This window comes from Rhinolophus hipposideros (assembly GCF_964194185.1).
Source record: "Rhinolophus hipposideros genome assembly, chromosome: 5".
Classification (NCBI taxonomy): domain Eukaryota; kingdom Metazoa; phylum Chordata; class Mammalia; order Chiroptera; family Rhinolophidae; genus Rhinolophus; species Rhinolophus hipposideros.
In genome coordinates this window covers 49,752,566-49,768,198 of record NC_138051.1, presented here as the reverse complement: position 1 = coordinate 49,768,198, position 15,633 = coordinate 49,752,566, and the positions used below count along the sequence as shown (strand labels likewise).

Below are 15,633 nucleotides of genomic sequence, written 5' to 3'. Positions count from 1 at the left end.
GAATATATTGGAAAGTTATTTTGATAGTTACAGTTTATCTTTTTTTTTTTTTTTTTTTTTTAAGAATTTATTGCGGAAGGGGAACAGGACTTTTTTCCAAGTCAAGTTGTCCTTTCAATCTTAGTTGTGAAGGGTGCCGTTCAGCTTCAAGTTGTTGTCCTTTCAGTCTTAGTTGTGGAGGGCGCAGCTCAGCTCCAGGTCCAGTTGCCGTTTTCTAGTTTCAGGGGGCGCAGCCCACCATCCTTTGCAGGAGTCGAACCGGCAACCTTGTGGTTGAGAGCCTGCGCTCCAACCAACAACAGCCATCCGGGAGGCAGCTCAGCTCAAGGTGCCATGTTCAATCTCAGTTGCAGGCGGCGCTGCCCACCATCCCTTGCGGGACTCGAGGAATTGAACTGGCAACCTTGTGGTTGAGAGCCCACTGGCCCATGTGGGAATTGAACCGGCAGCCTTCCGAGTTAGGAGCACAGAGCTCTAACCGCCTGAGCCACCAGGCCGGCCCGGTTTATCTTAACTGAGCAGGGCTTTGCAGAATCTGATATGACCCTTGGGTGAGCTTCAGGGGTTTTGAGCCTCATTAAATTATAAAAAAATGTATACACATGACTTGTATTCATCTTTTGTTATCGGTATATATTATTACAATTTTAATACAGTTGTTTCCTTTCTTAAAATGTGTATATATATATTTTTGGCACCCTCTGTATTTATATGTTCGGCAAATATACCCATGTGTATTTTTCTAGGTCCACAACTTCTCTGAATCAAATTCTCTGAGGGATTAATTTGTAAAAAAAGAGTTAGAATTACTGCTAATGTCTTCATGTTGTTCTAGTCTCAAACTATCATTTTGGACCTTAATTTGCCAATCATTTGTTAGCTGTCACTCATGGTTTTATATTATCAGAAGGTGAAATATTTCACCCTGTTTGTCTAATTCACTGATATAAGAATTAAATAGAGAAATTTCCATTTCTAGCAGTTGTAGACTAGGTGATTCAGATAAATGCTCCCATTGAGAACAATCTGGAGAAAGTATAAAAGTAAGGTCTGGGAGAGGAAGGAAACCAGAATGGTAAGCCTGGCATTTATAGCTGCATTTCTCCTGTAGATTTCTGCTGATTCCAGAAATATGGTTGAGAGTTAAGTGAAGCAGAGTTTGGCCAATAAGCATATGGCCAGGTGTTTTACATCATTCTACAAGTTGTACACTTCAGATTTGTGCACTTTAGTGTTTGTTTTAGTGTATGTATGTATGGGTCTTGTTTTTTTGTATCTATTTATCCACCTTATGTCTTTTGATTGGAGCCTTTAGTTCATTTACATTTAAAGTAATTATTGATAGGTATGTAGTTATTGCCATTTTATTGTTTTCTGACTATTTTTATAGTACTTCTCTGTTCTTTATTCTCTTGCCCTCTCCTCTTGTGTGTTGATGACTTTCTATAATGTTGTGTTTGGATGTTTTTCTCATTATTTCTTGTGTATCTCTTGTAGATTTTTCATTTGTGGTTACCATATGCTTCATATATACCAGCTATATTTATAGCAGTCTAGTTTAAATTGATGATTGCTTAATTTTGAACACACACTGACAGTTTTTACTCACTCCTTTCATGTTTGTTGTCTTTTTTTTTACTTTTGTGTGTGTGTGTGTGTATCCCTTAATTTATTGTTGAATTACACATGATCTTCCTACTTCTGCTTTTTACCCTTAGTACTAGCTTTATAGTTGATTGGTCCACTCTTATTGTTTGCGTTTGTCAATGAGAATATTTTTTTTCTATATTTTCCTATTGATATTTGTGATCTTTTTTATTTTTAAAGAAGTCTCTTTAATATTTCGTGTAATACTGGTTTAGTGGTGCTGACCTCCTTTAGCTTTTTCTTGTCTGGGAAGCTCTTTATTTTTCCTTGGATTCTAAATGATAGCCTTGCTCAGTAGAGTAATCTTGATCGTAGGTCCTACTTTTCATCACTTTGAATATTTCATGACAATCCCTTCTGGCCTGCAATTTTCTGTTGAAAAATCAGCTGATAGTCTTGCGGGAGCTCCCTTGTGTGCTTTTCTCTTGCTACTTTTAAGATTCTCTCTTTGTCTTTAACCTTTGGCATTTTAATTATGATGTGTCTTGGTGTGGACTTCTTTGAGTTCATCTTGTTTGCTGTGCTTCCTACACTTGTATATCATTTCCGTCTCTAGGTGAGGGAAGTTTTCCATCATTATTTCTTCAAATGGGGTTTCAATTCTTTGCTCTCTCTTTTCTCCTTCTGGGATCCCTATGATGCAAATGTTAGTATGCTTGATGTTGTCCCAGAGGTCCCTTACTATCGTCATTATTTTTCAATTTTTTTTATATGTTGCTGTTCAATTGGGTGTTTTCCGCTACCTTCTCTCCAGATCGTTGAATTGATGCTGTGCTTCATCTAATCTGCTCTTATGTTTTCTAACTCCTTTTTTTGGTGTTGAAGTTGTCACTGAGTTCATCTATCCTTCCCCTAAGTTCACCGAGCATCCTTATAAACAGTGTTTTGAACTCTGTATCTGATAGATTGCTTGTCTCTATTTCATTTAGTTCTTTTTCTGGATTTTTGCCCTGTTCTTTCATTTGGGACATGTTTCTTTGTCTCCTCATTTTGGCTGACTCCCTGTGTTTGTCTCTATGTATTAGGTAGAGCTGCTGTGTCTCCCAGTCTTGTCAAAGTAACCTTATATAGTAAGTGTGTTGTGGGGTCCAGTGGTACAGTCCACAGCATGAGCCAAGACAGGTTGTTTGTATGGGAAAGCTGCTAGAAGAGGTTTGGGCCCCACATGTCAGTTGAGTGGGGCAGGATCTCAGGGAATCACCAGGACAGTGCCAACAGTGTTAGCAGGGTTAATGGAGACTCAGATATGGTGCCTGTTGGCTGGGTGGAAGGAGCACTCAGCAAAGGAACAACAGCTTCTTTCCCTGGAGAAAGCTGCCCTGACCCTGTCCTTTCAGGCCTTGTCCTGATGTTAGTCAATTTAGTTCTTCCCCATGTGTCCCTTGTGCTTTTTGAACTGTGCTGAAGCCCAGAGCAAGTGAGTCTGTGAGCGAGTCTGTGAGCGAGTGAATCTGTGTGTGGGCTCCTCAAGCAGAATCCTTTGGTCTCCCACTGTCCTCCTCCTCACGTTGATGCAATTTCCACTGGTTTTCACAGCCAGTTGTTATGGGGACTCCTCTTCTCAGCACTGGTGCCTGGGCTGGCGAGTCTGGTGTGGGGCTGGGACCGCTCACTCCTCAGGCGGAACCTCTGCAGCTGAGGTGTCCCTTCTGATTCTGAACTGCCACACATGGGTGTGGGGCCAGATGATCCATGTCTCCACCCCTCCTACCTGTCTTGATGTGGCTTCTTTATGTCCTTAGTTATAGGAATTTTTTTCAGCTAGTTGTCAAGTAGGCGGTTCTCAATTATCGTTGTTCTCTAATTTAGTTGTAATTTTGATATGGTTGTGGGAGGAGGCGAGCACAGCGTTTACCTACTCTGCCATTTTGACCTGAAGTCTCAAAATTTAGAGACTTCTTCTCCAGAATATAAATATTTATTTTAAAACTATAATAATTAAGATAGTGGTTTTAGTACAGGATAAACAAATGGATCAATGGAATAGAGCTGCTCTTCCAAACCAGAAAATTTAGCCCTAATGACCTAAGGCATCCATTATATGTAATGAGTTAACTTACTATGGATCTGAAATAATACCAGCTACATACAATCATTGAGAAAATTTTTAAAAATACAATTACTCAATTTTCTGTGAGGCTTAATACTCTTATGGAACCCCAGTTTAGGAAAGATGGGATTGATAATCCAAAAACAGTTCCATGCATATATGCACACTTATTTTATGATAAAACTGATACTGCAGAGCATTCAGAAATATAAAATGGTACTGGATCAATTATATATCCGTATGGAAGAATATGAAGTTGGTTTCTATGTTGTACCACACACAAAAATCAATTCCTGAAGAGTTGTAGTCTAAAAACGAATGGTGAAACAAAGCTTTGAGAAACTAATATAAGAAAATATCTTTGTGTCTGTGGGGTGGGCATCATTTATGAAAACATGACACAAAAGTCATTGACAATGATGAAAAAGACTGGTGAATTAGAATACTTCTTTTCATTTAAAGAAACCACTATGAGAGTAACCACAAACTGGAAAGAGATATTTGCAATGCATATAACCAAGAGATTTGTATCCATGATATATAAAGAACTTTTATGCAAAAATAAGTAGACAATCCAGTGTAAAAATGGACAAAAAATATTGAACAAGAGCTTCACAGAAGGGATATAAATGACTCACAATATATGAAAAGGTCTCAGTTCCATTAGTAACAGGGAAACATAACTTCAAACCCCAGTCATATATTACACACCCACAAAAGTAGTTAAAATTTAAAAGAATGCCTAGACTAAAAAGTGTTACTGAGGATGTGTAGCAGTGGAAACACTTTGGGACTCTTTATGAGAATATAAATCTGTACAAATCATTGTAAAACCAGCATTATTACTAAATTTGAACATAGTCTACCTTGTGACTCAGAAATTTCACTTCTATAGAAATGTGTGCACTTGTCCTTCAAATGAATGTCATTTATTTGCACATTGGCTGTTTGAAATTTGAGGCAATATTATAAATTGTGAGGCAATATTATAAATTGGTAGAGGCAATGTTATAAATTGTGATTAGGTTTGTACATTGACTCACAATTATTAATACCCAACTCCAAAAAACCCCCCAAAAAACCCTTGAAAATGTATCTCAGCCTCTTAGTAGAGTAAAATATATAGACTAACCTAGAAATTTAATCCTCATTTATAATATTTTTATGAAAGAGGACAATTCTCTCATACACCTTTGCACCTACAGTAGTAAAGGCAAGGACGTAATCCTAACACCAAGACTCTCTCTCTTCCCTTACTCCTTACGACTCTCTCTTTGTAGGTATGGGGTACTTGTAAGTTGAGTTTCTAATTAAGTAAGTGCCTCTGTGTTCCTGTAAGAATTCAGATGTTCATCTAGGTGACATATTAGGATTCTTCCAACTCAGAATTCTTGTATTCTGTCACATTTAGAATTATGACTGGCATATTAAAATGAAAAGTTTTGTATAGCATATTGTTTTCACTAAGATTAAGAAAGTGATAGGTTCAAAAGTAATTCAGAGATGATCTGAGCCCAATTCCCATTTTTAAACAGGTAAGTAAACAAGCCCAGAGAAGAGAAACAAACTTGCCTGTGGTCACTCCGTCTTCATCATCATCAAAAAATTATTACCATTTATAGTGTTAGTGTTTACTGTGTAATAGATACTTTTCTAAGCTCTTTATGCACAATTAACTAATTTAGTTCACCTAACTACCCCTTTCACAGATACTAAGACCAAGGAACAAAATTTAAGTAACTTGCTTAGGTTTAAACCCCACCACTACAGTTCTTTTAGCTTGATAGTATTAGTAGCTGGACAGAAATTTTAACTGATATTGAAGAAGCACCTTCTCTGAGCCAGGCACTGGCAAAAAGACTCGTAGTGATGATTATTGAAAATAAAAGGGTTGGTTTGTCTAAAAAATTAATTACAATGTCCCATTTCACATGCATTCTGATTTTTCTTTGGATGAATGGAGAAAAGGATATTTTTTCAAAATATTTAAATAATAATATAAATATGTTTTACACATGTAGAAAGAATTTTACATTTCAAATATAGATTGTTTTTAAAATAGTAAGAGCAATATGGTCCTCAAATTTAAATTTCTGTCTTTTTTTAAAACAGTATTGAGCTCAGAGAATTGGAGAAGAAATTAAAAGCAGCTTACATGAATAAAGAAAGGGCAGCTCAGATTGCTGAAAAGGATGCCATTAAATACGAGCAAATGGTAATCATGTTTCTACTCATTATGTTTTCTGTATTTTTAGCATCACTTAGAAAAGTAAAAACGTTTTGAAAATTGTTACATTTTTAAAGAATTTACACTGCTAGATTTCTCAAATGCTTCTATACTTTTCAGATAGATCCTGAACGTATAGGAAATGATGGATTATTTACTATTGAGCCTTGTTTAATGTTAGAACCTTTCAGAGACACAAAGAATTAGGTTGCTGCTTCAAATGAATGGCTGTATTCAGTAACTCCAGCATTCTTTATGGTCTTTGACAAACCAATACAGTACAAGTTGTTACTAATTTTTTAATTTTTTAAAGTATCCTAAAAAATAAAGTATTTTATAATTTTAGATAGCAAACTTTTTTATTTTATAAACAGCAATCTCTTCTTATCATGTTTCCCTCTATTTTATGCCCTTTTCTAACTCCTGACATACTGCCAACTTCAGGGCAAGAGTTACTCATGGGTGAGGGCATTTCAGACACTCTCACCAGTGGTTATACAATATAATACAAAATAGGGTTTACTGAGTTAACACTTACAAGCAGGTGCACATCATCACTTGAGCTCTCATTGTCACAAAGAAAGGCTACACATAGATGAAAAGGGCTGATTGCAACATTACACAGCTTTTAAGTTCCTTTCTCTCATTTCTCTATTATTATATAGAGCATTTTGGTGGTAGAGTTCCCTGTCTCCCAGATCCCTTTCAAAAGATGTCATACAGCTATTAAAGAAAAAGGTAGAGGTCAATGTTCTGGCTTTTAAAGTTCAACAGAATATATTATAGGTTAAAAGGAAAAAAGGAAAGTTGCAGAAAAATCAAGTTGGAAAATAATACATATCGTAGATCATTTTTGTTTTAAAAGCCTGTACATATTATATGTATGTGGATATCAACATACATGTGTATATATATATATGTATATATGTGTGTGTGTGTGTGTGTGTATTGTATATAGCAACACAGGCTCATACTCATTTACAATTAGAGGGGTGATATAAAATATTTAACTGGTGCACTGCAATATAGGCATCAAATAAGAGCAGTGCTGACAGTGTGTGTGTGTGTGTGTGCATGTGTGATAGGAAACATCTGGAGGGTTACACAGCCTGCTGTTAACAGTGATGGCCTGTGCTTGGCACGTGGTAGGAAAGGGTGAGAAGACTTCATTCCCTCAGCCATATAGTTCTACTCTTTCCAAAATACAGTGGAACATAAACAATATACTGTTTGGCCAGTAGTTTGCAGTTTTAATTGCCCTGATAATTGAGGTTGCTCAGGGCAATTGTAGACATTTTAATCTGATTCATGAAAGAATTGCTGCTATTTTCTAAAGAAAATTGATCCACAAAAAATAAAGTCAAATACCTCTAGGACTTGACTAGGTGTCAGGATATCTAGGGTCTAGTTTTGGCTCAGTCTTTCTAAGCCTTAATTGTTGTTTTTTTTAATCTGTGAAATGAGAATATTGTCTTTCTGTGTGTGGTAATCTATAATACATGTTTTTGTTATTTTATATATTTTTTAATAACCTAGTACAACATATGCTAAGAAAACAGAATTTTGATCAAGTCATATTAACATCATATATGTTAAAGGCATTGGTTAGATCAAGAACGGCATTTAACATTTGTATTTGAATTTGTTTCTTTTATGTTTGATGCTGCTAACCATTCGAGCATCAAACCAGTTGGGATGTGATCACAATGGTAAAAGATAATTTTTAAAATTGCCCCAATATATTTAAGTTAAAACTTACATTTTGTTAAATGACTTCAAAATGCTTAAAACAAATAAGGGGTTTAACCTATTCAAGAAGCAAGACTGTCTCTCACGCAGAAGGATTGGTCTTGAATGAGGGAAATAAAAGCTGCAGAAAACAAACAGTGACATACGTGACCCTTTTAAGTTAAGGTGATTGCAAAGAGCCTTTAATAAATGAGCACAGGGAGACTTCAAAGGCCAGCGGCAGGGAAGAAAGTTTCAGCTGGAAGAAACTTTAAGTGTTGCGCAGAGCCTTTTCATAGCAGCCCTGTATGGAAAAGACAGGGCAGGCACACCTCGTTTTACTGCGCTTTGTTTCAGTGCGCTCCACACGTACTGTGTTTTTTACAACTTGGAGGCAACACCCTCCACCAGCAAAAAGATCACCACTCACTTTATGGCGATACTTGCTTTCTTACGTGGTCTGGAACTGAACCTGCAGTGTCTCTGAGGTCTGCCTGTACCCTCCTTACTCCAGATAGCAGCTGATATACAATAGAGATAACAATTGTGAAAACTGCCAACATTAAATAGAATAAAAAATACAAGAAAAAGATGAGTACTGCTTTGGCAGTTAACATAGTTATTAATAAAGTACTTCTAATTTTACTTACTGTTTTTCCAAGATTGACGTATTAAGTCTCCTTATTATGCATTGCCCTGAGAGCTACTTGAAGGAATAAGAAAGCCTTGTTAGAGTCTGACTCGTCATTCAAATGCTTCAGGTGACTGTGACTTACCATTGCTTTTTACCTGGACAGATGAAAATATTTATGTAACAGGCTTTACAATATTCAGTTACATCTGTTTAAAATAGTCTATCATACTATGCTCAGATTTGAACATGGAATGATGAATTTCATTTCAATAACAGAAACGTGATGCTGAAATAGCCAAAACCATGATGGAAGAACATGAGAGAATGATAAAGGAAGAGAATGCTGCAGAAGACAGACGAAATAAATTGAAAGTACAATACTATCTTGACTTAGAGAAACAACTTGAAGAAGAAGAAAAGAAAAAGCAGGAAGCTTATGAGCAATTGCTGAAAGAGAAACTCATGATTGATGAAATTGTTAGGAAAATCTATGAAGAAGATCAATTGTAAGTTAATCCCAACTTTCTTACATACCTAAAGATTTACAGAGCGCTCTCTCTCTCTCTCTCTCTCTCTCTCTCTCTCTCTCTCTCGCTCTCGCTCTCGCTCTCGCTCTCTCACACTCACTCGCTCGCACACAGCCAGAAGATGACTGTCTGTAAGCCAGAAAGAGAGCCCTGCCTTGAATAAACCATGCTGGCACTCTGACCTTGGGTTTCCCAACCTGGATACTGTGAGAAATTTGTTTCTTATGAAAGCCACCCAGTCTATGGTATTTTGTTATAATACACCGAGCAGACTAAGACATGAGGCAAGTGCTGTAGGATTATAGGCAAAGAAGAAACTTGGGGGAGGTAAAATAACTCACACAAGGTCATTTTTGTAGTGAACAGGGATAAACCCACGACAACTGATTCTAGTGTCCATACTCCGAACCACCATGTAAACTGCCTCCTCTCAGAGAGCCAGGCACAGAAACAAAACCAACCTTTCCATGAAAAATGGACAGATCGTATAAGAAGCTGTGAAACCGTCAAGTCAACCTGGAACTCAGGACACCCCGCTCATTAGTGCTGGACTGAGGCCAACATTACAGTGATCACGAAAACGTCCAGGACATAACAGTTCAAAGGCTTTATGTGTATTGCCCATCTGACAAGACTCTATCCCTTTGTTAATTATCATATTTCATTTTTAAATGATGCTTTGTTTTTCATAGGAACTGTATGGATAACGACTTGACCTTTTCATTCACTCAGTGTCAATTATGTACTAGGCTGGAAGTGAATGACTATTTTACCTTTAGATACTCATTCTTTTTCATTCATTTTTTTCAACCCAGACTTTAGTACCCACTCTATGTCAGGCACCCTTTAAGGCATTGGGGAAATACTGATGAACAAAATAAATAAAGGTACCTCTCCTCATAGAATTTACATTCTGATGGCAGGGGACTGGTAAGAAACAAATAAGTAAGTCAATACTTAAGATAAGTTCCGATAATGGGAAATGTTATGGAGAAAATAAAATAAAGACCAAATATATATATATATTTACATTAAACTGATCTCAGGGTTGTTTGGAAGAGGTAAGTACCTACACAGTGCCTGATACACAGGAAGTCCTTTGTATAGGTTTTGATCACATAAACTGAGACCAACTCTTAACTGTCTTTGTTAGCATGATAATTATCTGGTAATTAATAAGTACTTATTAAATGACAATGACTAAACCTTTGTTTTTCTTAAATATGCCCGTATCATATGTTAGAGGACTTGTTTTCTAATGAATTTCCTTGGTAGACACTTGAAGTATAGAGTGCTGTGAGGCAGATGTAAACAGGTTGTAGCTTTTCTGAAATGAGATCATAAAACTTCATTAATAGGTTAGAGAAGAGGCATGGTAGTATTTTATATTCAGAGAAAATTCATACGTGTCATATACTTAGTGGAACATTGTAAACACTATGTTTGTTGCATGAATGAACAAACTATAAATAGGTAAGCCACTTTTTCCGTATTATTGACTGAAGTAAATAACACTGATTTTTCGATATTTTATTATTTCTGTTGCTATAAAACTGCACTCACTGTTGCATTTAGGGAAAGACAACAAAAGTTAGAAAAAATGAATACAACTCGAAGGTATATAGAAGAGTTTCAGAAAGAGCAGGCTCTCTGGAGAAAAAAGAAACGTGAGGAGATGGAAGAAGAAAACAGAAAAATCATAGAGTTTGCCAACATGCAGCAACAAAGAGAAGAAAATCGGATGGCAAAAGTTCAAGAAAATGAAGAAAAAAGACTACAGCTTCAGAATATGGTATTAAAATAACCATTTCTTTAACACTGCAGAAATTCTGAAACGCTTCTTATAGGATTTCATTCCTATAAATGTTTGAGGGTTTTGTTCTGTTTTAATTTAATAGCTGACTCAGAAATTGGAAGAGATGCTGCAGCAACGTGAAGATTTGGAACAAGTACGACAAGAATTATACCAGGAAGAACAAGCTGAAATTCATAATAGGAAACTAAAAGTAAGTTTTGGAAATTGAAAGCATGATTAACATAGAGAATATCATTTTGAGAGGAAACGGTAGAACACAGATTTAAACCCAACCATATTGATCATTACATTATATGTAAATGGTATAAATACTACAATTAAGAGAGAAATTTTCAGGATGGATAAAAGCGCTAACCCCTAGCAGCAGTTCACAAACTTCCATGAAAAGCATGATGCAACTATGTTGTTCATAAGAAACACAATTTAAATATGAAGACACATAGTTTAAAAGCAAAAGGATGGAGAAAGATATACCATACAAACACTAATCAAAAGCAAGGTGGAGTAGAAATCATGGTAATACTAGGGTTAAATGTGTATGAACCTAAATAAAGCTTTAAAATACATGAAGCAAAACTGGCAAAACCAAAAGGAGAAATAGACAAATCCATAATTATAACTGAAGATTTCAATATCTCTTCTCATTAATACATAGGATAAATAGAGAACCGCAGGATGTAGCATTGAACAACAATACCAACAAACCTGACCTGACATCGAGATGATTTGCTGTCTTTCTAACTGGGTTATTCATTTATTGTAGAATTTTCAGAGTTCACTGTGTATTCTAGATACTCATCCTTGTCAGGTGTGTGATTCACAAATATTTTCTTAGGCTGTAGCTTGTCTTTCATCCTTTTAACAGGGTCTTTCTCTGAGCAAATGTTTTCAATTTCTATCCAACTGAACAATGTTGGTATCAATTTTAGGAGGTCTTTGCCTAGATCCTGAAGAATTTCTCCTTTTTTTCCCTTAAAAGTTTTTGACTTTTGCATTTAAGCCTGTGATCCATTTCCAGGTAATTTTTTGTATTTTTGTATAAGGTATGAGGCTTAAGTCAAGGTTCAATTTTTGCTTTTGGATGTCCAGTTGCTCCACACCACTTGTTAAAAAGCTTCTCTCTTCTACACTGAATTGCTTTGGCAGCACCTTTGTTAAACACAGTTGAGCATATTTGTATGGGCCTATTCCTGGGATGTCTATTTTATCTGTTGATCCATGTGTCTGTCCCTCTACCACATGGTCTTGACTACTGTAGCTATCTAGTGAGTCTTCAAAATTGTTTTAGCTTTTCTAGTTCCTTTGCATTTCCATATAAATTTTAGAATAATCTTGTCTCTGTCTACAAATAGTCTTCTGAGATTTTTGATAGGAATTGCATTAAATCTGAATATCAATTTGGGGAGAATTGACATGTTCACTATGTCAAATCTTCCAATCAATGAACACAATCTGACTCTCCATTTTCATTGGCGTTTTATAGTTTTGAGCATACAAATCCTATGTTTTGTTAGATTTACAACTAAATATTTTTTTTTAGCAATTGTAAATGGAATTTTAGTTTTAATTTCAGTGTGTGTTTACTCATTGCTAATGAATTAGCTTTTTTATATTTATCTTGTACCTTACAACCTTGCTGAATTCACTTAGTAGCTCTAGTTTTTCTTTCCCCCTGCGTACTCAGTCTTGTCTTCTATGGATAAGGACAATTTTATTTCTTGTTTTCTTATCTGTGTACCTTTTACTTCCTTTTTTTATTGCCATATTGCACTAGATAAAACTTCTAGTCCTGGTTTGCACTATGAGGAATAAGAGAGATGAAAGTAGATATTAACTTTCTTTGTTACTTGTCTTAAGGGGAAGCGTTCTCTTAATTGTAGTGTTTTGTCGATGCTCTTTATTAAACTGACGAAGTTCTCTACTATGCCTTTTTTCCCCTGAAGGTTTTTAACATGAAGGGGTATTAAGTTCTGTTAAATGAATGTTCTACATCCATTGATACGACGATGTGCTTTTTCTTCTTTAGCCTGGTAGATTACATTGATTTTTTTGAGTACTGAATCCCTTTGCATCACTGGAATTAACTCTCCTTGGTCATGTTGTGTAATCCTTTTAATATACAGCTAAACTCTATTTTCTAATATGGTGTTAAGAATTTTTGCATCATATTCATGAGGAATATTGGTTTTTAGGGTTTTTTTCATTTGTTTTTGTTTTTTATACTGGTGTTAGGATAATACTCTCTTCATAATCTGAATGGGGAAGTGTTCCCCTCCTATTTTCTGGAAGAGAGTATGTAGAATTGGTGTTAACTCTTCTTTAAATGTTTGGTAGAACTTTTCAGTGAAACAATCTGGGCTTGGAGTTTAAGTCTTTGAGTTTTAAATTATTAATTCAATATCCTTAATAGTTATCGGGCTCTTCAAATTATCTTATTTAATATTTGGTGAGTTTTAGTTACTTCTATTTCTCAAAGAAGTGACCCATTTTGTCTAAGTTGCCAGACTTACGTCTGTAGAATTGTTCCTACTATTGCCTTAGTATCCTTGGGTGTCTGCAGGGTCTCTAGTGTTATCCCATATTTCATTCCTGATATTGGTCATTTGTTTCTTCATTTATTTGGTCATTCTGGACTTAGGTTTTTCAATTTCACTGATTTTTTAAAATTCTATTTTCTTGAGTTATAATTGACATCAAAGTGTAAGATTAAAGTGTACATCGTGGTGATTTGATATATGTTTACATTGTGATTCTCCATAACCTAGTTAATTAATACATCCATCACCTCACATACTTATTTTTTTGGTGAGGACAGTTCTCTCTTAGCAAATTTCAATTATACAATACAGTGTTATCAACTATAGTAACCATGTTTTACATTAGATTCTTAGGCCTTATTCATCTTATAGCTGAAGTTTATACTCTTTTACCAACCTCCTCGTATTTCCCCCACCCTCCAGCCATTGGCAACCACTTTTCTACTCAGTTTCTGAATTTGACCGTTGTTTTTTAGATTCCACATATGTTACCATTGCATTATTTGTCTTTCTCTGACCAGCTTACTTCATTAGCATAAAACCCTCAAGGTCCATCCATGTCGTCACAAATAGCGGAATTTCCTTTTCTTATGGCTTAATATTCCATTACACACACACACACACACACACACACAACTATTTTCTTTATCCATTCATCTGTTGATGGACATTTAGGTTGTTTCCTTATCTTGGCTATTGACTGAGACTGTATTGAACATACGGGGTGCAGACATCTCTTCGAATATCCTGTTTTCATTTCCTTTGGGTATATATCCAGAAGTGGGATTGCTGGATCATATGGTAAGGTAGTTCTATTGTTAATTTTTTGAGGAACCCCCTACTGTTTTCAATAGTGCCTGCACCAATTTACATTACACCAGTAGTGCACAAAATTTCCCTTTTCTCCACATGCTTGCCCGCACTTACCTTGTCTTTTTGATGATAGCCATTTTAAGAGGTGTGAAATACTACCTCATTGTAGTTTTGACGTGCATTTCCTGATTATTAGTGATGTTGAGCAGCTTTTCCAATGTCTATTAGCCACCTGGATGTCCTCTTCAGAGAAAATGTCTAGTCAGGTCCTCTGACCATTTTCTGTTAAGTGGATTGTTGTTTTCTATTGAGTTGTATGAGTTCTTCGTATATTTTGGATATTAACCCTTTATCAGATATGATTTACAAATGCTTTCTCCCATGCAGTAGGTTGCTTTTTCATTTTATTGATGGTTTCCTTTGCTATGCAGAAGTTTTATAGTTTGATGTAGTCTGACTTGCTCATTTTTGCTTCATTCATATTTTTCATTGGTTTTGTTTTCAATTTCATTCATTTCTGTGCTTTATTATTCCTTCCATATGCTTGTTTTGGATTTACTTTGCTTTTCATAGATTCTTGAGGTAGGAGGTTAGATTATTGATTTGACATATCCTACATGTGTGAACTTAGTGCTATAAATGTATTTTCCTAAATGTATGCATTTAGTGTTATAAATTTCCCTCAATGTTGTTTTAATTAGTTGCATCTTACATGTTTTGATATGTCTTAATTTTATTTTCATTAATTCCAATGTATTTTTTTTTTGAGACTTTCTGAAGCATGGGTTTTTTAAAAAGTGTGTTGCTTAGCCCACAAATGTCCAGACGTTTTCCTGGTTTGGGTTTTTTTTTTTTAATTAATGATTTCTAGTTTGATTCCATGTGGACAGATAACACAATATATTTCATTTCCTTTAAATTTGTTAGGTAGGTACTTGTATACAATGTGTATTCTGCTGTTGTTGGGGGAAATATTCTCTAAATGTTGAGTAGATCCTGTTGGTTGATGGTGGTGTTGAGTTCTATATGCTTGCTGATTTTCCATCTAGTTCTTTCAATTGTTGAGAGTTGTTGAAGTCTCTAACCATAATTGTGGATTTGTGTATTTCTCCCTTCACAAAGTGTTTTTTTATTGAGGTAAAAGGCACATAACATAAAATTTACCACTTTAACTCTTAAAGTGCACAATTCAGCAGCATTTAATTTAGTACATTCACAGTGTTTTGCAACCATCACCTCTGGTTCCAAAACATTTTCATTATCCCATACAGATACCTTGTACCCATTAAGCAGCCAATCCCCCTTCCCATCCCTCTAGCCTGTGGCGACTATTAATCTACTTTCTGTCTCTATGGATTTGGCTATTCTGGATATTTCATACAAATGGGATCATACAGTATGTGATCTTTTCTTCCTTAGGACAATTTTGAGTTCATCCATTTTGTAGCATGTATCAGTACTTCATTTCTTTTTTTGGCTTAATATTAGGTTGGTGCAAAAATAATTGCAGTTTAAAAGGTTAAAAATAATTGTAAAAACCACAATTACTTTTGCACCAACCTAAAAAAATCATTGTATGGATATACCACATTTTGTTTATCCATTCAACAGTTGATGGATATTTTTTTTACCCCCGCCTTTTGACTATTGTGAA

The 15,633-nt window shown here is 35.5% G+C and overlaps 1 protein-coding gene across 2 annotated transcripts in view; it reads left to right on the top strand.

Moving 5' to 3' along the window:
• MNS1 (meiosis specific nuclear structural 1) overlaps nucleotides 1-15,633 on the top strand; it is a 35,015-nt gene that overhangs the window by 11,469 nt on the left and 7,913 nt on the right. For both annotated transcript variants that reach the window (XM_081049307.1, XM_081049308.1), the window contains exons 4-7: nucleotides 5,810-5,912; nucleotides 8,563-8,792; nucleotides 10,389-10,605; nucleotides 10,712-10,819. In XM_081049307.1, the coding sequence (XP_080905433.1) occupies nucleotides 5,810-5,912; nucleotides 8,563-8,792; nucleotides 10,389-10,605; nucleotides 10,712-10,819 (658 nt within the window). The remainder of the gene's footprint in view (nucleotides 1-5,809; nucleotides 5,913-8,562; nucleotides 8,793-10,388; nucleotides 10,606-10,711; nucleotides 10,820-15,633) is intronic.